The sequence below is a fragment of the Magallana gigas genome, chromosome 2, assembly GCF_963853765.1.
Source record: "Magallana gigas chromosome 2, xbMagGiga1.1, whole genome shotgun sequence".
Taxonomy (NCBI): Eukaryota; Metazoa; Mollusca; class Bivalvia; order Ostreida; family Ostreidae; genus Magallana; species Magallana gigas.
This window is the reverse complement of record NC_088854.1, coordinates 60,227,529-60,254,807: the sequence shown is the minus strand read 5'-3', so window position 1 is coordinate 60,254,807 and position 27,279 is coordinate 60,227,529. Positions and strand designations below refer to the sequence as shown.

The window sequence follows — 27,279 nt, the reverse complement described above, 5'->3', positions numbered from 1 at the left end:
ATAATAAGGCTGAAAACCTACTACAGGTGATTATTACATAAAGTAATATTACCAGTAAGCATCTCTTTCCTCTACACGATATACGGGGAAAATTTTACAAACAAAAACTAATCAGTTCATTACTTTGACAGAATCCAATTTCTAAAGAAGATTTGAAGTCAAACCTATTCTTTCAAAAGTAATATGAGGGGTTTTCTTTCTAACTAACTTTGATATCACATGCTATTGGGCTTTGTTTTGTAATTTTCACTTTTGTTGTCACAACATTTTTCTAATCCAATGGCTTCTGCCAATTCTAAATTATCAAATTACATTTTGTACCAAGGTTGAAGTTTCAGACAGTTTTGTGCAGGGAGACTTGATTACCTTTATCACTTCAACAGTAGAAACAAAACCCGCTAATATCAGTAGCAAACAGAGTTAATCAAAACAGAAATATGATCACTCTAATTCCGCGTCCAACTCTCCCCAGCGAGTTCACACTTCCTTCCCTGGCTTTTCACACATTTCATTTCATCTCTCTCTCCCATTTGTATTTTTTCAAGCCTTTTTCACCATTTAACCAAAGTAGTTTTCCATGATTGTTAACAGGCTAAGAACCACTCTATTTTAATGATTTGGCCAAAAGATAGGAATTACTAATTTATGGAGGGCTCCAAGGTAATGGTCATATATATTTCAAAGGAATGTATAGGTCTCTAAAATTTTTCAATAATGTTAATTCATAGGAAAATGAAAACCGAACACCTCAATTTAAAGCTGAATAGCAAGGTATTTCTTCATATTGATTACCAAACGATCTGACTAAGATTGTTCATTCAACAGTCACAAATTATCCTTGTAAAACTTCCTGACAGATGGTGGTTTACAAAATGAGACTCTTGCTGCTGGTACACTCCTGACCTAGGGATGAGTGACCCAACAAATGGGAATTCCCGTCTCTCTGACCAATCACACCTGTATAGAGACTTACCTATTGTGTAGGAGGTACCGTCCAGGGTAAAGGTGGCACTTTTACACTTTTTGAAGATTTTGGGGGTGATGGGGCGAGGTCTCTTAGAGGGGTCGGGTTTTCCGATGTTCTCCTTTTCTCCCTCCATTTTGATCTCTCTTCCCCCACCGGTATCACAGAATATCTCCAATGAACTCGGTACAATCAGAAACAATATCCAGTCACATTTGACCTGCTGAAACTTCCCTTTTGTTTACCAATATCACCCGCAGAACTTTAAAGTGTTTGTCATTGAAGATGAACTTGCAGTAATAACAAATACTCAATACAGCAATGAGCTGCCTGCATTAAGTTCTCAGAGGGTTAGCACCAGATAATGTCTACAGAGTTTTCCACTTGAATTGCCGGATAATTCATAATTTCAATATAATTTTTTTTTTCACATTGTTTAATGATATTTTATCACCTTTCTCAACACAGGAATAAATAGATGACTAAAACATGTATCAGTCACATGGTTACCGAGTGAAGGTGTCTGCCGATAAAGGAGTAAGACTGGGTCTCACGTTATACGATGAATTAAATCCATGAGCTGAGGATCCACTCCAAAGTCTCGGCATCAAATGGTTCACGGGCGACGGAGGGCCCTGCGAGGGGATATGTCAGCCTGCCCTCAGAAACACCTCTAGAGGTAGCACGTACTCTGTGAGCCTGGCCTATTATAATCAGAAAAATAAATATAAATGTCAGATGGAGTATTATTTGTTTGTACTCTGCTGAAGTCTCACATGAAACACTAGGGCTCTGAGGATAATGACAGAAAAGGCGGGCTAAACAATTACCAGAAGGCATGCAATGCGCGGCGATTACATTCTTCCTAATCTGCGATGAACTAATCCAGGAATGAGTATATAAGAACAATGAGAAAAAACATGTCTTGTTGTTGGAGCCCCCACTTAACAATGCTTCTTATCTCCTATAGTTAACATTGAGAGCAGATTTGAGAATATTTGCTTTATTTTTCAATAGGAATCCTATCAAAGACCACTATTCCTTCTCGCAGTATTTGTGTGTGAAGAGTTTTTGTTTTTCTTCCTGAAACAGAAGAAGCAAAGAAAGAAAGCATCAAAAAGAAATTAATTAATTTTAGCATTGATAGCTCTTCTTGGATACCTGGGGATTTGAATTCAATCAATCTTATAAATATCAGTTTTTAAACTGTCCCCTCACTCCATGAGGAAATTTCTCCCGTTTTATAGCTTTCGGGCGTTATTTCAAATAATCAAAAACATTGAGCACATTCAAGTTTTAGGAAAAGCAATTGAAACTGAAATAGGGATGAAATCAAATTAAACAAAATAAAGCAGAAATACTACCTGCATGTATAAAATTGACTTCAGGGGCTACAATGTCTGACTACTGTAGATTTCTAATAAATAAGAAGAATTTTATATTCATGAAAAGTCTAGAGAAGCACTCCTTTTAGATCTTAAAACCTTTCATTTTCTGTGAACATAATTCAAACAAAAGTTTGGTATACACAATTCTATTTTCATTTTTTTTCAAATTTAAGCAATTTGATTAAAATGGTAGAATTGTGGAATTAAGTGCTCATATTTTATATGGAACAGTTTATAAGTTATCTATGGTTTTTAGAGCCGCAAGGACCAGTTGAAGCAAAAGTCAATCAAAGACAGAAACCCTAGAGTTTTTACCTCAATGGTCCTCATCCCAATGGTCTAATTCTACCACTGTCCTATCCTCATTGGTCTTAATCTACCATGGCCTCATCCCAATGGTCTAATTCTACCACTGCCCTATCCTTAGTGGTCTTAATCTACCATGGCCTCACCCCAATGGTCTAATTCTACCACTGCTATATCCTCATTGGTCCTACTCTACCATGGCCTCATCTCAATGGTCTAATTCTACCACTGCTATATCCTCATTGGTCCTAATTTACCATGGCCTCTCTACCATCACACCCACTTACAGCGCAGTACAGTTAAGGCGGTCAATAAAAATATGGGCAAATTTTTGTGATGAAAACACATATACTTCAGTATATGTTCACTTATGTTCATAGTGGTCACGTGATATGGCAGTCGCATGGTACAAGCAGATGTATTTGTGGTTTTGAGGTCATTTAAAAAATTCAATATTGCAAGGGCATAATCATGTCAAAATTCACAACTGAATTATGAAATAACTTGATGTTATATCGTAGATTTTGAAAAACGGTGCGAATTTTTTAAGATAAGAATATTTGTTAGTAGAAACCGTAATTTATAATGCATATGTTGAATAATTTTGAAGGTCACAGGGTTAATTTCATTAAAAAATAATTAATTTGTAAGATTTTACAAGGATCGTAGAAGTTTTTAAGTTACATAGCATATTTCAAATTAACATGTAAAAGTTTGTCGGGATCAGGTAAGTGTATGCCCTTGCAATTAAGTGATTTATTTAGGTACTCAGATTTTAGATATACGATATTTTATACGATATTTTATACAAAACCGAGGTGGCTTCTTTATATGATGCATACTTTTAACAAAATGAAAATAAGACTATATAGGTAGCATTCTACTAATAATAATTTTAAACAAAATATTCATTTATACTTTTCCGTTAATGTATGACATTTATTTTTCTTCGCTATAAAACTGCACGATAGCCTTCAATGATTTAACTTAATGCGTCATTTTGAAGCATATGACGTCATATTTTGTAGTACAGCGAGAACGACATCTCGCTTATTTTTCAGTGTGTACGATATAACGGACATCAAAATTGTAAGTATTAGTATTTGTTGTTTTTACTTAAAAGATTAGTATAAGTGAATTTTACTAATAAATAGATTATAAGTACTTTCAAGGTTTGAAATATACTGTGATGTCATAATGCACATTTCCCGTACTTTTTGTCTGAACGGAGTTTATTGACAGCCTTAACTGTGCTGCGAGGCACCAAGGATATTTGTACTGATATTTGTAATGTACTAGGAGGGGGTCAGAACATTGACAGTCCTTATTCTTCAGTGGCCTGTGATCATTCAAGGCTAAATTTAAATAATTTAATTCTGATTGTAAGGCCTCATTTGATTGGCTAAACAATTTCATATATATCGTATAACATAACTTGCCTACGTCACAATACTACCCGCGTCAAAAACGGCCCTACCTTCTGAACCGCTTGACATTGCGTTTAAATTTTATACAAATTAACATATTTTAACTAATTAATGGGCCTTATTATCTGATTTAAATAGTAAAAAAATAAATTATACGGAAAAAATTTAATTTCTACCTATGTCATACGAGTATAACATAACTTGGAACACTTTATGCTTTTTCATAAACCGCTTTGGGTTTATTAAGCATGAATTGCCCCAAGTTATGTTATATCATATAACATAGGTGAAATTAAATTCATTCCTAACTAGTTTTTTTTTAAATATTTCTTAAAATAATCGTATAAGAAAATATGAAATATAATATGAAATCTGAAAATTTTAAATTATATAGTGCAGGCAGTGCCAACATCTATTATGTTTTGTTTTTATGCTGCAAACCTAATAAGAAAAAGATATCTGACAGAGTAGCAATATCAGTAAGGACATGCAAGTAAATTAAATTTTATAACTTATTATCATAATCATTATTCGTTGATATAAAATCAAGATGCAATATGTCATCATAAGATGTAAGTACTAGATGTGATAATATCAATATGCCCAAGGCGATCATCATATCAGTACATGTATTAACATTATCAAATTCATATTTCACTGTAACATCTTTGCTAGCCAAGGGTTTACGATCTGCTCCTCTAATTTTGTATTATCTAGCTAAACAAAATTTTCAGATGAAATTTATGTGGGAAACATTTTTCATGTGAAATTAAGGTGAAGTGAATTTCATGTGAAAATTTTCGGTAAAATTCATCTGAATGCTCTTTTCATATAAAGCTCATGTGTTGAGGTTCAACTGGATCCAATGTGTACTGTTTAATTTGTTTGGGAAATATATGGTGCAAAGACAATGATGGCACCCCATCTAACACTTTCTTCCCATCAATCTTTGAAATCCAAAGTTTTTGCCATCAGCCACAACCCCCATTCACATTCTTTTCATGTACTTTGCTAAAACATTCATTAATGAGAAAAACTTTACTCACACAAATCAGTTATGACATCATGCTCAATGGTAGGAAAACAAAAAACATAAACTAATGAAAGAAAAAAACCCTAAAACCACAAAGCTGTAGAGCCTCCCCCATCAAACAAGCCAGATCTACAAGAGACAACCCTACCTTCTAAATGAATAGCTCTCTTCACAAATACAAGCTGTTACATCGCTTGGCTATTATCACTCCACTGTTTGCTGTTTTTATGACAAAGAAAGAACTTTCCCTCATCTTTGATTTTCTTTTAATAACACTGCAGCAATAAAATCTTTAGACTGCATCATTTGTACCAGCCTTTTCACAAACATGAAAACTTTGCACACAACAAAGTGAAATCCATAGGAGTCTTACATGAAAAGACAGGGAAAAAGTGAACTTCAATTCTGTGAAATGCTTTTGTCTGTAAATAAATGATTCCTGTGAAAGTAATAAAATCACACCAACTAATAATCTAACTTTCAATTTATTTCCCTAAACCATTCAAATTGAATATCTATAAAGGACTACTAAGAAATTGTATTTGGCGTTACATTAGAACCATTTTAACAACAGCTTGGACTTTGGGTAGTTGGTGTCAAACAGCATTATGACATAGGCCTGTCTATTTCATTGCTAGACACTCAGCCAATGCTCTTTGAAATCAACAGGATTTGTCTAACTTTTGAGCTATAAAACTATGCAATCGGTGTATATATCACTTGAAACCAGCATCATTTTTAACTTGTTTTGACACAAAAAATAGATAGTTACGTCCTACTGAAAGTCCAAGGCCTTGTTAAAATGGTTCTAGAAACCAAGTCTGATGTACCTCCCAGAAGTCCGGACCATGTTTAAGAAAATGTCTTCAGTCTAATGGGATGATTCTCCATCTCAATGCATATTTCTTTTATAATTTATGGAAAAATTATTGATTCCAAATTTTTTTTAATCTTTCATAGTATACTTCAACTTTTCAAAGTTGAAACTGATAAATAATTTGGTTGAGTTGAAAGTTTTTCTGTAAAACTCGGTGTCGATGGTCACCAGAGGGCATCAAAGAAAGTTCATCCAGTTTTGAATGCACCATTTTATTAACTACCTTTTAAAACTACTTTTACAAGTGTTTTCTTGATTATAATAAAAAAAGAAAACATTAAAACGGCAAAGCGTTAGAGAGCGACTAAATTTTGTAAGCGGCTATAAACAAAAATATGTCTGTCTAGTAGAAAAAAATTCAACAGTTGCTGCCTTAAATTTTGCAACAAGCGTTATAAATTCAATCCCCATTTCTTCAATGCGCAGCAAAGTAGTTCATGGAAATTCATGCGCATTGTATGTGTCCAAAATGCATAGTCCTGTTTTTAAAACACGTAATTAATAAGAAAACTAAAAAGAAAGACAATTCTCTCGAAATTAAAAATTAAAAAAAAAAAAAACCAACACTTTTGAAAAAATGTGGCTCTTTGTGTAACTATTTGGTATAGCGGAAGCTTTTACTTTGACGCTTTTTGGTCTATTGAGTCCGGCTAAAAATGATTCCATAGTGGTTCATACTTTAAAGTTCTGATTTTGGTAGGCTTACACTTTACTTATAAGGTTTTGATGCATTCAGTAATCTTACCATTTCACTTTTAGGGGTAGTAACATTTGGTAAGCTTACCATTTTACTGATTTTAAGGTGTGTCTTTTGTTGGTGAGGCACGTAGTACCATTGTACCAGAATGCCTCTTTTTTTCATTTTTTTTTTTCACTCTCTCCAACCCCCCCCCCCCTTTAACATTTTTTAATCATGTACAAAAATGGTATTGAAAGTTGTTAAATAAATAAATAAAGCTATTAAAAAGTACCTGGTACTAAAAGAAACATGAAACTACAAATATTGATTTAGAAAAAGGGTTAAAAAAAAAAGAGGTGTTCACATTACGAGGAGAGCTAATGAGTTTTGCATTTATAAACATTCACATCTGTACAGCTCCTGAAGCCATTCAAGGTCTAGAACTTCCATTTGACAATGATGAAATGTGGATGAAACTGGGCAAACTCTGTCATTAGAGCATTTGTCAGCAGACAATTTGATAAATGTTCAGACAACATTTCGCAAACAGATACAAATGACAGGGGTTTGTGACAATGGACAACGCAATCAAGATAAAGACCTCTGAATAGACATCCACTATCCTGTAAACTCATGCATCTCAATTCTGTCTCCAAGGGCTCCACCATCCCTTCAATTCTAGATCTGTTATTTCTAACATAATGGTGTGACAATATCTGAATTTATGTCCATTACCATGGTAACAGAAAGCTTACCTGCTCAAGAAACGTATCAATTATCTCTGGATTCTGTAATCTGAGGAAAATTATGAAAACCCTACTTTAACATAGTTTACACTATTTAAAATCATTCCATTATCTTTTATATAACCAAATTATTACTCTATAGCATCAATTTATTTTCTGAATTATTTACTGAAAATAACACATTTCTGCTCGAAAATGGATGCTTTACCCCCAAATTAGTATATCATTTGGATTTATTCAATAGTTTTGTTCATCAAACACAGATGTAGGCCCTACTTAAGCTTACTTAAGCTGTGTTTACTGTGCTAATGAAAGCGAGTTCTACTGTTTCAGAACATTCTTCACACAGTTTTCAAGATGAGAAACTTGAGAACAGTCCTAATTTGATGCAAAATTAAAATAAAGATGATATCTGCATGTGATAATGTCTATTTTCAATGAGTACTGGTATGAACATGTGCCTGTGAGTTTATGTATGGTATATGGGTGGGAGTGGGGAAGGGGTAAATGTCTCAAGTCTGGGGAACCCCGTAGAAAACACAACCAAGTTTCTTGATCTTGGATTGGTTACAATGCAGGGTTGTCTCTAAGACCCGGGAGGCGGGGAATTCCCCCGCCTCAAGTGACGTAATTACCCGGCTATTATTGCATTTCAAACACAATCTAACTATAAGCTAGACCTTCAGATCCCCTTCTACTTTTTATTTCTCCCTTCTACTTCAATTTTTAGAGACAACCCTGCAATGGCACCAAATTTACTGCTGGAGAGGAAAAGCTGGTGGACCAGGAATCCAATCCTTTAGATCTGAGACAGGTGCTCTATCACTGACATATTGAGGCCAATATCCAGAGTCTACTTATCCAACTATTACAGGGGACATCTAAGTGTAGCAGTCAAGTGAAGAGTTACATCAGTATGTCGCATAAATCGGCATCTTAGATGAGGAAGTCTGCGACAGATAGTTACAGGATATATGTTATAAAAACTTCTCGCAAATATTAAGGGATGGGAGAAATAAAAACAGACCAGATCTGGCCTCAGGATCATCAAGCAATTACAGACCTATTCAAAATTTCAGTCAGTTATAAAATTATTGTTTATCATAATATGACAATTAAAATTTGCAGTTGGCAAGTTATATCAAAACACTTTTAATTGCATTCGAATTTTGTCAGTGTTTTCCATCAAGAGACATTAAAACAGTGTACAATTTTTTACGTAAGTCTAAAAATGCTTCATGATCCTGGAGCCATGACTCTGCATGGCCACGCCCCCTGAAATTTAGTCTGGTGCTCAACTCTGCACTGTCGAGCTACCTGGTTCTGGCGATCAAACCCGAGTCTGAGTAGTCATTATGTTTGCCATTCCTAACACCGAAACCATATAACTTAGTGGAAATAGCACCTATTAAACAAGATATTCACTCAGAGGACGTGGATTTGAATCCTGGTCTTGTCCGCCATTATTTCTCCAATCCTGTTACATTTGGTGTCCTGACCAACACCTGGACCCGACAGCTAGGCTAATTCCTGCCATGCCAGGGGACAGAACCTGGGATGTTGATCTAATAGGGTAAAGATCATTTAAGGGGGAACAAATGTGAAGAAACATACAAATTGGATCCATTGCTGTGAGCCAAATGGCCCAGTAGGTAGATCACCTAGAGATTCATGGGGCCTAGGTTGGAATCTAACTCTGTCAACAATACATGTATTATTTCTCCCATCCAATTCCATAACATACCAGTCATACAATCCGAAACTTTAAACACTGAATTCAAACATATCTATTTAACATTATATCACTTTTATTAGCAATTAGATGTTAAGAATTTACTTTTAAATGATCATAAATCTTGCAGGAAAAAAAAACAAGAAACTATCTCTCACAACCTTATATGGAGTAGTTTTTTTTACTGTTAACTTACAACTTATGAAGTTTGATCCACCAAGCATTCAGCGGCCAGTAATGGTTCAACCTGTGTTAGTACTTTGTCATAGTTCTCTTACCTAATACAGAGATTCCTGTGTATTTATCCCAATATCACCCCCTGGACATGAATTGACTAATTAACAAGTGGCACACGTGACAGAAATTAAAGAGTTTGACCATATAAGAGGTATCTATCAGAAATGTTTACCGAGCCTATCTGGGATCAAACTGTCAACAGGTATTAAACAAACACCTGAGAGGTTTCAGGTAGGTACCAACAAGTCCTGATTTATTCTATGTGAAATATCTTTGAGAGCCCCAACTCCCCCCCCCCCCCCAACCCCCAACCCCGACTTATTTCCACTGAATAATACACAATATCAATTTATGATGCCCAACCTCATTAATCCTCATTAATTAATCAATTATTTGAATTGATACACTAAGGAACATGGTAAATTCCGTTAATGTTAAATGTTTTTATCAGAAAAAAAGGACAAAATAAAATCAAGGTTTAATTTTACTAGCTTTGGCTGATCAGATAGAATTTAATAACTGGGAAAAACACATGGATTTGGAATCAAAATGAAATGAATGAAAATTGTTCATGTCCAAACATTTTGATATGCCAGCAAGAACATAGATAATATTTAAAATGTACAGTCATATCTACTTTGTAAGTGAAAACATTACATTAGCTGCTCTGAGGCAGACAGATATATTTGGGATCTACAGCTATGGCGCAGTATCTGTGCTATTAGTTTGGAGCACCAAGAAATTATCATGATTTTTTAATTACATTACTGTTTTCACACATAAAACACCCAGAGAGGTGCTGGTCTCACACATAGCTACACTTACCACCATTTATCACTACTACTAATTCTACCATAAACCATCAAGTTACGAATCCAGTGGTCAACTCTAGGAAATATCAGTCCCGTGTCACTGATATCTGTTCAATCATACAAATCCTATTGCTTTGCTGTTTCGTAATACTTATGTTACTAATTTTACTTATGTACAATAGTGGTGTAATTAATTAAGTATAAAGGTATAGACACAAAATCTGCAAACACACACAAAAAGATTTCTCTAACAAAAAGTAAAAAAGCAATCTTTTTTAATTAAAGCATTGATTTGAAATGCTAAGCTAGTTTTAAAAGACAAAGCAGCAAATTGTGAAATTTGACAAATTTGAAGGATCTTACAAATAAACTGAACTGACATATTTTGAGACTTACTATGACTGTAAAATCATTTGAAGCATTGAATGCTGAAAAGTCTCAGATATATATATTTTACCAGTATCAGCCTCCACTTCAGATATTCAAGGCAAAAACATCAAATTGATAAATGAGAATTTAGGAGATAAAATCATGTTTTTTTCTGATGATACCAAGATTTTCACACCTCACAAAAAATGAACAAACATTCCCCTGACATCCACTGTAGACTTATGTAAAATACTTCAATCTATGCAGAAAGGTGCTTGACTCCTGAGGGATCTTATTTTTCCATCAAGTTTCAACAGACTGTATTTACAAACATGTATTGAACAAGACTAGGAGCTTGTTGTGTGCGACTTCTTTCAACTTTAGGCAAGCTCCAAGGTAAAGAGCACCCACAGAGAGCTTCAATACTCAGACACATGATAAATTCCTCGACTGGATGCTTATAACACTTGTCACCTTGTCCATCCCTCTCCTGAATCTATACAGGCTGTAAAACCTTTACCGCTAACAATCTGTAGTTAATAATACACTTTTCTAATTTCAAACTTACCAGGAATTTTAAAAAAATGGTCAAATTAGTAAATGATAGTAGAGAAAATGTTCTAAAAGACTCCCTGAATCTATGCAGCCATAGATCACAGGATAGAAATACAAAGGTATCTATCCGATCTTTCTGTCTCATTCTTCAGCATTAGAAGAGGAGGAAGCAGGCAGCCCGACCAATACTTTAACTTCAATCGAGACATCTGCATCATCTCGGATCATTTTATTTTCATTAAAGCGGCAATATCTAGTGAAATTTATTGGTTGATGTCATAACATTCCCTCCATTTAATTTTCATTCCTCCGAGATGTCATACAATTATTGACTCCTCAGTGCTAAATTTTAATATACTGGTAATTGTCATGATTTATACCACTTGCGACAGATTGATGAAATATTTATTTAATACATACTCTAACAATTCCTCTGTGTAAATCTAGAATCTTTAATGATCTCCTTCCATGCTTTGATAACTAGGTACAACTGTCATGAACTAAGACAATCAATTCTGACAAACTGATGAAACATTTAATACATGCAAGTCCCTGATTAATGGAGAGAATCAGATAGTACTGGACATATTTAATTTGTGTTACAGCTAGACCAATTACTATTATCATAACGATTCTTTTCAATCTAATAACCATCGATAGTTCAAAGTAGGGCTTTCATTCCCTAACCCATCAAACAACCTTGTACAGAGGTTAAACAACTTACCTGTGGAGATTTATCCAGGTATCTGGCCAGACTTTGCTGCTAATCTAGCTTTCACTCCCCACTACATGTGTGTTTTCTTCAGAAACTCAAACTCACTAAACATTCAAGCTTTGGAAAGAATTCTCAGGATCTAGGGCGGGGGAAACCCCTTCATCTTTATGGCAATTGATTATTGCAAGAAGCTGAGACGAGAAAGATGAAATGAGTTTAATTCATCATCTGCTCTGAAGAAAGCGGGAGGGGGAACAAAGGGGACTTAACTCCTCACAATTGGTTCTTGATAAGGCTGGAGAATGGCAGCTCTAATATGGCTGGATCAGAGTTAGTCAATGTTAGTTCTGTGTTGAAATCAAAGACTTGACAACAATGGCTCTAAGATTATAATGCTCTGAATATTGTGACACTAAATGAAAAACCTGTAAACAACTTTATTGCAGGCTAAAATTAAAAGCCACCTTGGATCCTCTGTACATCCAATGGGAGAGAGCCGGACTGTTAGAACCGACTCAGGCAATATTGCATGATAAGATCCAGTTTATCAAGCAACTCTTGGGCTATTATAAAGCATTCTATCAGCCACTAACGGAGTATTACCTAAAACCAATAATTCTCTCATTGCCAACAATAACGCTCAGGGATTTCACTGCCATTACCTGCAGCAAAGAAATATTTCCTATAATAGTTCCACAGGCTGCTATAAGCAATATGCATGCAGCCTTACCTGCAAATGTTAATGAAACACCTATTTTAAATCTATGTCATGGTTACTAATTTGACAACTTGCAAACAGATTAATTACCTGAGAGAAATGCACGTCCAGACGGCCTCTGGGGAATTCCTTTGAATGGTCTGCAGCATTTCCTTGATTGAGGAAAAGCCTTCCTGTTAATTTCTGTCCATCATTTCCCTATAAAAGAGATAGCGCTGTTGGAGGCATAATAAAATAATAAACTGTTGTTGGATTAAATCACCACTCATAAAGGAATTACATACCAACACATAATGTCACTCCTCCAAAGTTTGATCAATTATTCTCCATACACCAGTGTTTCTACAGTGAGATAAGTGACACAAGACCTTGAACAAAATTAAGATTATCAAAAAGTCATTTCATGTTCCCGATTAATTCAGAATTAGTAACGGATTTCTATTATTAGGGTCTCTTGTTAATTAGGCGAGTGCTCCAATAATCTAGCTGTTCCAAGTTCTTTTAAATTAAAGTACTTAACTTAATGCTATTACCTGGGTAAAACAACATGCAAATAAAAGCATGATTAAACTTTTGTCTTTTTCTCAGTCAGTTTTCAAGTTTTCGGTGTGGGCTTTAATTTATCAGGTAGAACCATAAATAACAAACAAATATGATCATACCAGATCACAGCAGGCTTTATACAGTTATTTCCTCATACACTTTACATTAGTTTCCTTCATAAATAAATAAAAACCAGTTAAGCATTCAAGAGCTACCAGTCAAGAGCTACAATAAATAATAGTTTTATACATGTTTATATAGCACCTAAACTTATGACTTGAAATTTTTAACCTCTCCATCCGTCTCATTCAAATAATTTCATATATACATGTAGGGGTAGATGTACTGTTAATATAGCATCTAAACTTATGACTTGAAATTTTTAACCTTTCCATCCATCTCATTCAAATAATTTCATAAATACATGTAGGTGTAGATGTACTAAATGTGTATATGGTTAGGTAAAACATATTTTTTCACCATTTTCCACTTTCTTTTCCCACCAACAGTATACAACAAATCTAGCCTATTTCTCAATCATGTATACAAAACTAAAAAAAACTATAATTTTTTTTTTCTTCCAATTTTTTGCGCAGCTAGAGAGTCATTCATCTTCATTAAGTGATAATGAATCGGTGGTTAATTCTGATTGCTAAGAGTCTCTTGACCCCCTGTCACCGACCACAGAGCGGTACTTCTCATCCAATCACTGGCCGGGATTCATCACAATCTCAAACAGAGACCAGATTGCTTTAATGTCCCACAACCAGTCCATTACACTACCTGTCAACCCAAAGGTAAACATTGTTCCTAATCAATGCAGTCCCCCGGAAAGAGATCAGCCGAGCCCAAGGACAGGAATCGGGGAGGACATGACTGTGTTTTTCAGTTTACAAACTCGTGTAAGGAAATACAGGGGAAAAGAATGAAATCATCTCCATATTAGGTTTTTTCTATTGATCGGGTTGAGCGGCGCGGTGTTTGCGATTTGTGTCCTGTTAATCCAATATTTGTCCGGATCTGATAAATTCGCCCGTCAACAGGCTGATGGTCTTGGACCCGACAAGTAAAGCATCGTCTATTTATAGCCCACGCAGTTCGCGCTGTCGTCTGATTTTCGTCGGAATAAATTGATGGCGACATGTCACCTAGATTTCAAAGATAAAATGGGTCACTAGAAAGTGCTACCAGGGACGTATATACTAGTTAGTATATACGTCCCTGGTGCTACAAATTAACCATGTTAACCAGACTCTTAAACTTGGCACTGAATCTGCTCTTGAAGTACTTTAATTGCAATTTTCTCTTCATACTTGCTAAGCCTGTGAGAAAGGGGTCAAAATGTTTTCCCCTGTTCTAAAAAAAAAATAAACAAGTTTAAATGTTGTGATTCATGATCAATATGCACTTACTATATTTCAATGCTTCATATAAAACGGGTTTAGCTGCTATACTGATGCCAATTGCAGCTGAACAGCGCAGCGGAGAGCATTATGCATCCGCCACAAACACGTGGTCCATGAGACAGGCCCGCGGACTACATCGCTAACCTAAGAATCAGCCTACCTGCATGCCCAACATATTACAAATAATTAATACAAATGAAGTTTGAGTTCAAAGATATATTTTTAAAAACTCCAAAATGTGTTCAAGTCAATTATTTTAACATCAGTTATAAGCATAATTTAATTAAATACTTAATTTTGTCTCAAAAGTATATTTAAATGTAACTAAGGAATACAGACAACTAACTGTCATGTAGTCTCTCCAATCTAATTGTGAATAATTTAATTCTGGTTGTAACACGCTTTCTGATTGGTTGAAAAATTTATTTTATATCGTATAAAGAATGTTGCCTACGTCATAGTAAGACAAACGTCAAAAACGTATCAATCCGCCAGACGTTACGTTTGAATTTTGTACAATTTGATGTCATTTTATAGATCAAATGACCGTTTTTATCAATAATTGATAGCAATTAAATTAAATTATAAGGAATGAATTCAATATTTATTAGTTTTATACGATATAAAATGGTTTGGAACAGTTTACGCTTTTTTATAAACCGCTTCAACCATTTTATATCGTATAAAACTAAAAAATATTGAATTCATTCCTTAAATAAACATGGCGTCATTGGTAACGGCTTTCTTACACTTCATGCAGTTACATGAGGCACGTAGCATCCTTTTTGAAAGTAGGAGGGGGAGGGACTCATCTCGGACAAGCCAAAAAAAAAAAGGGTTACTTTTCAAAATCCTGAAAATCCTAATCCGTTGGGGGGGGGGGGTAATCTTTTAGCTTCATTACTTCATTTTCACTGATATTTTCCTTATTTCAATTCAATTTTTTACATGGTCCCATAAAAGTGGGGGGGTGGGGGGGGGGGGGTTCATGTTAATTCAATCTCAGTGTTTTGTATGTAAATTTAAGAAAAATCTTTGTTGTGCAAAATAGTGAGGGGGGGGGGGGGGTAGGCTACGAGCCTGTACATTTTGACTGATTGGTTATTAAAAGACGTCCTAGTATTGGCTACTACTTCATATTAGATAGAGAGAGGCGCGTTACATGTACTTATGGTGTCTACTTAGTTTTAAATTGATAAATATTCCCTCGGGCGGCTGGTTGAGTTCAGAGAGATATGATGAAAAGCGACTTCTTAATAATTTTATAGAGAAATGTTTTCTTCCTTTCTTCGTGACTTCTTGGCAGTAGAGGGCCAGACGTTTTTGTTGGTGAAAAAGCAGGATGATAATTGTTACAAAACTATTGAATGGTGAATACATGGTGACATCTTGATTTTATACAGAATATTTCTACAGGAACTTCTTTGTTTTAACAGAAAGAAGGCAATATTAGACCACTTTTTGATAGATATATGTTCTGTGTTATATCTACCTGGTCTTAATCAAACGTTTCACTGGTGACTATTTTGTGAGAGGTGTTGGAGACTGGGAGATACATCGCCTCTCAACTCCTACTACTTGATGATTATTAAGAGACGTTTTCATGGATGACAACGTATTTACAGAAAAGGGTGTTTTCTTCAATATCTAATTGTTAGATACACATTCTCATTTAAGAATACTTGTTACTAGAGAAATGTACCTTCTCACGGGTGTTAACTTGATGTTAGACATCGAGAGACGCTGTCTCTGGCAACTTTTCTATTGCGGAGAGATTTTACTACTGGTGAAAATTTGAATTTAAAGAGACAATTGGTGATAAGTCTAGTTTAGAGTCTACCACATGGAATATTCTAAGTTTAGAAATACTCTATTACTGGTGACTATTTGAGTTTGACTCTATCAGGGGTGACTTATTAACTTAAAGTTGATTTTAAAAAATTACGTTTAGTGACTATTTGAGTTAAGAAAGCGTTTTTATTGGTTACTTCTTTTTAAGTTTAGAGACACACTATCCCTAGAGACTTTTCGAATTTATACTCTGTCCCGAGTTTTTGCTTCCACCACTTTTTGCTTGATATTTCAATAATATTAAATACCTTTGTGCTCAAACTACGTTCATCCACTAATATGAAAAATGTCCAGATTATCTGTTTTGAATCGCCCATCTTCTGCTTCAGGTTTCAATACACATCCAAAAATTGAAAGTCTACGGAGATTTTGCATAGCATCAGCCATTAATAGGCCCCGATGATAACGTTAAAAATTGCGCGAGGTATCCCGAGTTCTTCCGAATGGAGAAAAGATGTAAACATTTCTCATTTTAAATCTCCGTAAGAAAATTGTTTTCGTTCCTGCGAAATTTTATGAGTGAAAAGGGATAATTGTTCAGTGAAGATATCTTGGATATATTCCCTTTTAACGATTTCAACTGTATAACTTTAACAGGTATGTGTAATTTTATTAAAAATCATCAAAAAGCGATGGAAGCAATAACTTGGGACAGACTGTAGAAAGATTCTACCATTGGTGACAATTTGAGTTTATGAAGAATCTACTGCTGGAGACTTTTTGATTTTATGAAGATGCTTTTATATGCGAATATATGGGTGATTACGTGGTGTTAAATAGCAGCTTTTCTTATCTGTATCCAATTTGAGTTTTTAGAGACGATATCAATGGTGACAATTTTAAGTTCAGAGAAACACTTCTTCTGGTGACTATTCAAGTGTATATATAGAGGCTCTACTACAGGTGACAATTTAAGTTGAGAATCCACACCATACTACTGTTGCCTTTATGAACAAATAGAAACTCTATGACCAGTGACTATTTAAGTTTAGATTCTTCTGCTGGTGACTATTTGAGGTTATGGAGACACTCCGACTGGTGACTACTGCAGTATTTGAATTGGAGAGACTCTACCACTGGTGACATTTTGAGTTTCTGTAGACGCCATCCCTGGAGGCGTTTTAAGCTGATAAAAACTATACCATTGGTGAAGGTTTCAAGTTAAAAGCTCAACTACCAGTATATTTGAGTTTAGAGAGACTTTACTACTTATGACCATTTATGACTATTTGAGTTTATAAAGATTGTACTACTGGTGACTATTTCAGTTAAGAGACTCTGTTACACCGCTGGATACTCCTGGGCATCAATTTTCATAGGTTTTATAACACGTGCAGTTTTATAAAGGATTTGTTTCATATACAATCACTCTTCCAACATAAATTGTCATAGTTTGTTGAACATGAATCTTTTGCACACGATCGTTTTCATATCTATTTTCATTATCAATTTGAAAAAAAAAACTCACCTCATTTACATCTGTATACAAACATGTCTTGGAATAAACCTTTCATAGAGAGGTGCTTTCAGTACTCAATGTCTAAAATTATAGACTGATACGAAGAAGAAAATATGATAAAAATGAATTAACACCTATCTGAACATTCGCAATATCTTCACAATTACACAAATTTGGTATCTATCAAACAATTTGATAAACATTTTGACAATCCAACAATACAGTATCTTGTTTTTGCTGTTAAAAATTAAACAGGTCGAGACCACTAGATTTTGAGACGTCATCATAACTTTGCATACAAAATTAGGTATCTGTTTACTTTTATTGCCAAACCAATCAGGTGAATGAGTTGCAAGGCATTGTGGGCTACTACAAGTTTCAGTGTATACAAAGCGTACTGAAAATATATTACCATTTTGAATTGTCCTTTGGAAACCCATTATCAATTATTTTTCATAATTTTTTAAATAAACATGGAAAATCATGTCTGATCTTTCATTTCTATGCTCACATTTGAAAAATATTGCCTATAAGGCCTTCTATCAACCCAACTAAATACATCATTGTCAAAGTTCAAAAGAGATGTACGCCCTATTATATTAGAAGCAGTGAGTACGTTTTTCACGTGATACCTTAGGTTTGTGACAACATTTATTAGTAGAATTTTGAAGTTTCTTCAGAAACACTCATCAGAATGCTTAGTGTACAAAATACTACACGATACATAACTTGTACTTCTGTATTTGTATATTTGTGCATTTCTACTATCATGGCTATTTATGTATGTTATAAATGTAGAATTACCTGCATTTATTAATGGTGTACAATAATTAAGTCACCAATAAACAATTCGGCAGTTTTTCCTTATCAAAATTTGCTTGTACTTGTATGCGTATGTATACCAGTCTATTGATACTGATCGATCTTTGAAGCAACAATTGATAAATTAAAACAACAGTATTTTTCAATGTGAGCATGGAACAATGTCTACGGTAAATAATCTTTCCTTTTTTACCTTCTAAAGTAAAAATCAAGTTGTACGAATTTTCCCACAAGCAATTAAATATTGTTTATAAAACAGCCACAAACCACGTGTATGTGTTGAAAAGTAAACACGTAGTAGACCGTCATGCTTTGCGACTCATTCACTGGATTGGAGAACCTTTTTGACGTTAATATTGTCACATGTTAAATAATGCTATCCATATAAGGTAGTGTAACCGACCTGTTAAAGAAAAAATACGGCATGAAGAAGAATATTGTAAATATTGTTACTGTACCGTAAAGTACCAATACCGAACATAATTAAAATAATAACTATTGGGCTCATGTATAAAACCGTAACTTGACCTGATATACTACTGAACTTTTAAAGATTAGATAAAAAACGAAATAGCAGGGAAATTTCACTCTGCGTCTGCTCATAACAAATCCAAAATAATATTGCAAGGGACGCAACTTTAGTTCCACTACAGTTAAAATCATTCATTTCATGGACTTGCACACAGGTTCATGCTGCAATAAAAGACTCGAATTCTGTAGGTTTTTTTTTCATTTCCGACCCTGCCAATAAGGCTTTAATGGTGGTTAGGTAATAATTTCACAATTTATAAGCCTTTTGCCCCAGAAATTATTTACACAAAAAAAATCGTGATAATTGGCCTTGTAGTTTTCAAGAAGTGACAAGAAGTTGTTAAAGGACGATGCACAGCGGATGACTGAGTGACTCAGGTGACCTAAAATCTACATACTACACTTTTAAAGAAGAATTTTCAACATATACCCCTTCCCCCAACTGGCGTCTTTGACCCCAAGGGCAGTCGGTAAAAACTAACTAAACAAAGGAGATTTATATATGAAAATAGCTTGCAACATGTCTTTTACAAGATAAAGTTTTTTAATGTATTTTATTTGATGAACCCCCACTCTCAATTTCAGCTCCATTCCAACAGGAAATTTATTATTTAAGAGGAATCAAGGGGCCATGATCATTTTCAGATTGTACTGACATCCTTTTGGAGAGCTCTATATAAAGATATATTAAAGCACAAAAAATTAAAAAAGGGTAAAACATTTGAATACCCCCCCCCCCCCCCCCCCAAAGGATTAGGAATTTCATGATTTGGGGAACTAACCTTTTTTTTTTTTTTATAGATTTTTGGTAGTCAAGATTTCTGATGATTGGTCTAGCTGAGTAGTCTGCCCCCCCCCCCCCCCACCACACACTTTCACCCACACTTTTTTAATATAACGACGATAAAGGGCGATTTTAACAGCGGATTTTATTTCGATACCATGGAACGTATTTTGAATGACCATTTGACCATTTATGTATATTTTTTTACTCGGGAATAAATTGTTATAAATTTCTGTGTCTAACAACCGAGCTCCTGTGCTTCCTCCACCACGCGGGGGTGTTAAGGAAGCATATGGAATCTGAGTTACATGTAATTCCGTGAAATCACAAATCTTAGTTATTATGTACATATTCAAACATCCAAGCAACGAAACGTAGATCAAAAACAAAAAAAAAAAATACTGAAGACAATTTTTTTCCAGAAATAAGTTTGTATTAGGGTGAATTAACCATGCATCGGACACAAACCTTGGATCGGACAACTTTGTTTATAAATATGCAAATAAATGTGCATGCGCTCATGTGTTGTTTCGTATATTCCTGAATTAGAACAAATGAACTTTATCATTATTAAGAATTTGACAGTCACATTGTCAAAGAAATAGCAATATAGGCATCGTAAAATGACATCAAATACGCCATTATTGAAAATTTAGTTACGAAGATTTTACTTTAACTTGTAAAACAAGTTTTATTTGTATTTGGACGATATTTAATGCGTGAACAAAGGGAAAAATCCAAAGGTGTCCGATGCATGGTGAAATCACCCTACGTAGATTTACACATTGATGACGTCATGACTAAAGGTGAATGTCGTGTGAATTTGATCGGAAAGCATTGTAAACATATTCAAAATATAACTAATCTAAGAACTCTAATAAAGTATTGTGGTGGGATGTATTGAGAACTGAACATAAGAATACTGGGGGAGATGTTAGTTTTATCAATCATTCGCTAAAAGGTATGTAAATTTGCTTTTGTTTCTCGGCCAGGCTTTCCTCTGTCGTTGTTTACGATATAAAAATCCGACTAGAACAACACTATCCCGTATATATTGAACTTGAAATTTTATACGTATCGTTAGTTTGATCAATGCTTAAATTGAAAAGTGCTGCTAGAATCCCATGTTGTGTGTTGTTTTGATGCAGTTTGCCGTTTTCCGTGCAAACTATATAAAAGTTGGGAAGGTTTTACGAGAACCGGATAAATAACTTTGTTTTGCCTCGGACTAGAATGTCGCGACGTCATTGGATGAAACGCGTCACGTGGCTGCCTTACAAATTTCTTTAAAAGGCAAGCGTCAAAATTTATAGGGCAACATGGCGGACGTAACGTTATTTGAACTGATTTTCTACACAAACGTTTGTTTACATATCAAACTTTAGGTCCTCGACAAAACAAAACACTTATTAGGTTTGTTACTGACTGTTTAAAGAAATTTGTGGGGTCGGTAAAGTCCATAGAAGGCTCGGCTTCGCCTCGCCTTCTATGGACTTTACCGACCCCACAAATTTCTTTAAACAGTCAGTAACAAACCTAATAAGTAATAATGTTACCCGTTGCTATGTGCGTTGCTAACGCTGAGGGTAATAGAACGGATTATGAACTGCGTCTAAACCAATCAGATTTCAGTATTTAACATGAAAGTATAACAATTATAGTTGGCACATGATAATGCACCAATTTGGCAGTTATGTACTACCCGATTTTATTGCACTGACATCTATTTCAAAGGATAATACTTAGTTTTTGATCTTATAAAAAATAATTATTTAATTGCCCGATTTTGAATATAACAGTCAAAATAAGACGCTAAATTGCCCATATCCTTCCTTAACACCCCCGCGCAATGTGTTACAAAGTTTCCATTTCACTAGATAACTTTTTAACGATTGAAGGAAAGTGAAAATAACATTCATTTTAAACCACCAGGCTTCTCTGAATAAATAGGTTCCATCACAAGAAGTAGTAACATGTTCAAAAATATTTGTGAACAATTTTTGACATAAACTGCAAATGTGCGGGGGTAGGTCTTGGAGAGTCCAAAGCTTAACAATAAATTTACAAAGAGTAACTTCCTGAACGTCGCTAGGAATTTTCCATATCCAGTCTGGTCTGCTGTTTCCAGTTATATGTCTAAATTGAGTAAAGTCGTTGTCTCGGAGCATGCGGTTTGATCTAAAAGTTGTAAAGTGGTAGAACACAGCTGAGTTTACAGTCTTTTTCCATTCAAGCTTATTTAGAAACAATCCATTTTGTAGATACGAGTTCAGATGTTCTAGCAGATTATATTTATCCAGAAGGTGAATTACGTCGGGAATAAAGCCGTAGTGTTTGCAGTTTGGAGAATCGAGGTATGAAAATAGGCGATGAAGAAAGATCTTTTTCGTGAGGCATTTTGTGTCCATTAAACAGAGACGGCCAAACAACTGTAATTTACGTTTGTCAATTTCGGAGGCTATTGGTAAAAGTCCAAAGATTGACTCACACATATCTGATCTTGTATGTTTTGGAAGATTCATGGCGTGTTTACATATGAAGTGCTGAAATACATCCAAAGCGCGGTTGTCCTTCTGTTTAAGGTCACACCATAGCTCACTACCGTACAGAACACTAGGAAGAACAATCCGTTTATAAAGCTTGGAAAGAGTTGCGGGATTGAGGTGTTCACTTATTTTGAGAGCAAAATACGTTTGTTGACCTTTTCTACATGCTTTTGCTGTTCTTTCTGTTGGGTCAAGCTTAGCATCTAGAAGAATACCAAGATGGTTATATGATTTTGAAATTTTAATGGTGTCGTGGCCAAGTTTCCAGGAAAGAGAATTGTAGTTGATGCCTGTTGGAGAGAAATATAGAACATTAGATTTGCTTGCGTTAAATTTGAATCGCCATCGAATAGAAAAGTCGTAAGCTGTGTTGAGAAGGGTTTGAAGACCTCGTGGTGATAAGGCTATACAAGAAATATCATCTGCAAGTGCTGGATTTGAAGATCTAATGCTGTGGATTCCAGTATTTGGGTTTTGGTTTTGTAGTTCTTGTAGGAGATCGTTTATAAAGACTAAGTAGAGGAATGTTGAAAGGACTCCCCCTTGCCTCACTCCTTGGGAGATAGGGAACCAGTTGGAGTTTTTCTGATTCACGGTGTTTGACTTCATGTAACAATTTTTAATGTTACCCGTTGCTATGTGCGTTGCTAACGCTGAGGGTAATAGAACGGATTATGAACTGCGTCTAAACCAATCAGATTTCAGTATTTAACATGAAAGTATAACAATTATAGTTGGCACATGATAATGCACCAATTTGGCAGTTATGTACTACCCGATTTTATTGCACTGACATCTATTTCAAAGGATAATACTTAGTTTTTGATCTTATAAAAAATAATTATTTAATTGCCCGATTTTGAATATAACAGTCAAAATAAGACGCTAAATTGCCCATATCCTTCCTTAACACCCCCGCGCAATGTGTTACAAAGTTTCCATTTCACTAGATAACTTTTTAACGATTGAAGGAAAGTGAAAATAACATTCATTTTAAAACTATTCATATTTTATATCCGAAAATATATTTTTCAAGTTCACGAGACTTCAAGACAGACCAAAGAAAATAAATAAAAAGTTCAATCAAAATGAAAGTACAACATATGGATAAGAAAATTACCATATCTAAAAATAGCACGATAATTCCACAGTTAATAGTATATTGCCTTCAAAATGGAGTCATTTCCAACAAGAATGTAAGTTTCATTTTTTTCAAAATGTATTCACCATGCTGTAGTTAATGCCCATTTTAAAATTGTGCGTTAATTGATATTTTTTTAATGTTTCTTTTATAATTCTAAACTGTACAATGAAAAGTCAATAGATATAGACCTATGTCTTGGATATCCAAGATGGCCCAGAAGCAAACCAAGCTATTTAATTAAATCCACTGAAGAAGCCCCTTTCCTACTTTTAAAAGCGACAAAAACTTGAAACAAAACGTTTATTATTATTATTTTTAAAGATACATTATAAGGCTAATTTTCATCTGGCCATTTCTTGTTTTAAACATACATGTAGTTCAATAAAAGAATAGAAGTTATGCATTTACTGACCTCATAATAGGTCAATCAAACATGTGAAATTGGTATAATAATGTAAACATCCCAAATCTTTTCAAAACAAGTAGCTCTATATCTAGAGTTTACTAGTTCAACACGTGGCCGACACAACTCTGATGTTGTGAGGAAAGATGATTGATTTTGACAACATGGTCGAATTACATTTTATTTGATGTCGATATCACAGTTCATATTTGTTATCTTAAATAAAGTACGCATGTACAGGTATTATTTATTAAATCTACTAGCTTCTTGGAACAGCAGCTATAATTTCATGTTTCATGACGTATGAAATGTGAATGAGTAATATAATCAATATTTATCTCAACTTTTTCAGTTTTCAAATATATGTAAATTAATAATAACAGATGTGGGGGAATGCATCACATATCAGAGGCCGTGTTCGTGAGGATGTGTGAGATAGTGGGGACCTCACAACAGGTGGCTATCAGGCGGGAGGCAGAGGACATCATGGATATGGTGGACAGCCGAGTGGCACCTAATGATGAATTCATTGAGATGTTGAGTGGAAGTCACAGAGAAGGTTTCAGACTGGAGGGATCAGATATCGACTTAATGTTCTGGCCAAACAACCACCGAGTGATCATGGACATGTCTCAGTCTGTGTATTACAACACAGCTAATACAACCTTGATTCTCTCTGACAGTTCTGAGAGTCCACCAGGATTCACTCTACTTCAGTTACTGACACCAACAAGATACAGAGATGTCCAATTATCATGTGTCAGAATGAATGACAGAGTCTATATATCTAGTTCTATACAAAGACAGTTAACTTGTTCAATAGTAATTCCTAATTCTACTGTACATGGACCTTGTGGTAGTGGTGATGTAGGAGGATTAGAATATGACACTGCCCACTGTTTTGTTTGTGATTTTTGGCCTCTGTCTGTCTCCTCATGGATAGACAGATGTCATTCATGGCCTGATCCTGAAGTTGTTGATGACATTGTAAGAAATGGATGTCACTTTGTAGCAATAGGACACCCGTTAGGACCCCATGAACATGAAGAATGGAGAATTTCTTTCTCTCAGGCAGAATATAAACTTGTTTCTTCAATGAACCACTGCCAATTTTTAACTTATGGATTGTTAAAACATTTCTTAAAACAAGTAATGAACCAACAATCAGAAGAAACCAATAAACTGTTGTGTTCCTATCACATGAAGACAACAATTTTTTGGGCGATTCAACAAAACACATTACCTCACTGGTGTCCACAAAATCTCTTGGCTGGTTTCTGGGTCTGCTTTAAACTCCTCCTTAAATGGGTGTATGAGGGAGTTTGTCCAAACTTTTTTATCCCACAAAACAACATGTTTCTGACAAAGGTCCATGGCTCAGCACAAAACAGATTGTTCCTACAGTTACATGAATTGTACAAGAAAGGTCTGGCCTGTCTGTTACAGAGTTCCTCTATCAGGTCCTACATCATTGATGTCCTGTACAATCCTAGACTTTCTATTTGTACAGATGAAAGTATAATCAGGTCTGAAGTTGATTATGATGTAGAACTTGTAAAAGAGTCTTGTAAAATTAGAGTACCGGTATGTTCAACAGACTTATGTGGCCTTACCAAAGCCATACTCACAATGGAACAGTTGTTAGAGTCACCTCTGACACAGTATCAAGTTACTATAATACAGAAACTTATAGCCTCTTTTTTTCGAATTGCTGCATTTGAATTCCACGACATGTACACTAACACAGGTTGTAATAAACAAATTTATAATGCAGACAAAATGTCCTGTCACATGCTGAAATTAGCAGCAAAGTTTGGGTGTATTTCTGACATGTTGTACATTGCCATGTATTATTACAAGACACTCAGATACAGGGAAGCTTTATCTGTTATAGAGATGACAAAGGTCAAGTTAGCACAGCCATATGTGATGTATAGGAAACGTGTAGACAGAGAGAGGTATACTGAGGCTGTAGGGGGACAGTCCTGGTCTACAAAGATCAGACAGGCTGTAGCACAGGATATAGAACTTGACCATGAAATCTGTTATATCAGTGAACTAATACCAGAACAACAGTCTGCTCTACAGAACAGCGGGTATACATATATCCCAGTTTTTGTACTGTTACACTTCCTAGAGTTCTTGTGTTACAGACACATTGATACAACATTATCACAAGCAGCTCTAGATGAGCTGCAGGTCCTAGTCCACCATGATCAGGGACTGTATATACTTAAACTATTCAGAGACATCTCCTGGGAGATCCTGGGGATCTGTCAACAGATCACAGGGAACCTCCAGGCTGCTCTATACTCATACCAACAGTCACTCACACAGTATCCATTCCACAGAATACAAACTGCTACACACAGGAGAATACAGGATGTAGTCTTACACTAGTAAATAGATACCTAGTTTATTTGAAATATCCTTCCACTAAATAAATTACCAAACATGCACAGATAACATATAGGTTGCAAATACCGGTAACATCCCTACATTACTATTATTATTCTTGAATAACAAAGCACTTAATCTATTTCAGCATTAATTGACAACTGTGCATGTTGTTTATTTATTCAATTTTATTATTATTTATTAAATTTTCAATGTTTGTAACATTACATCCAAGTTATGTATCACAGAACGTGTAAATGGTGATACATTGCAGTGTGTCATGGTATAACAGTCCCAGCCTTCACCTTTTCATATATAGTCCTCAACTTAGACCCTGAAAGAAAAGATGCATAAATTTGAGGTCAAAAACTAAGACTTGAGGCCGAGTTATGACTTGAGGAAGTTTGGTGACAGTGGGACCAGATCAATTAACTACAATATCTTTGACCAGTGTTTGGTGACAGAATGTTCTTTGCTTTGCTGTCCCAGTGAGTTTTAAATACTGTATTATTTATCATTATCAACGGTGTAATTCTTTACTGTGAACTGCTTTATTCATGTAATGTTTAATGTTTTTATCTCATCATGGCTGTTTATATTATGAATTTGAATTGTACTGAATGTAAGCATTCTATTTCAGTTGCACTCATTTTTATAAATTTCTTGACATTTATATTTTCAATGTACAGGCTATGCATATGTTGCAATACAGTTCAACTTTCTTTATCATTGTGTTGTTTATTTTTACATGTTGCCAAAATAAGTAAAATAGTTTAGTCCCTAAATCTTTCCACATATGTATTTTATCTATTAAACCAATACAGAGGCCCAGGAC

General features: G+C 34.9%; 1 protein-coding gene across 2 annotated transcripts; it reads left to right on the top strand.

Moving 5' to 3' along the window:
• Positions 1-23,553: 23,553 nt before the first annotated feature.
• LOC105330039 (uncharacterized) lies at positions 23,554-27,178 on the top strand. Of its 2 annotated transcripts, none has more exons than XM_066077580.1 (2): positions 23,554-23,696; positions 24,431-27,177. In XM_066077580.1, the coding sequence occupies exons 1-2, from the start codon at positions 23,674-23,676 to the stop codon at positions 26,445-26,447; spliced, it is 2,040 nt and encodes a 679-aa protein (XP_065933652.1). In that variant the 5' UTR covers positions 23,554-23,673; the 3' UTR covers positions 26,448-27,177. The 2 variants fall into 2 exon arrangements, with proteins under 2 accessions (XP_065933652.1, XP_065933653.1); XM_066077581.1 differs by having other exon boundaries at positions 23,568-23,696; positions 24,400-27,178.
• Positions 27,179-27,279: the final 101 nt, after the last annotated feature.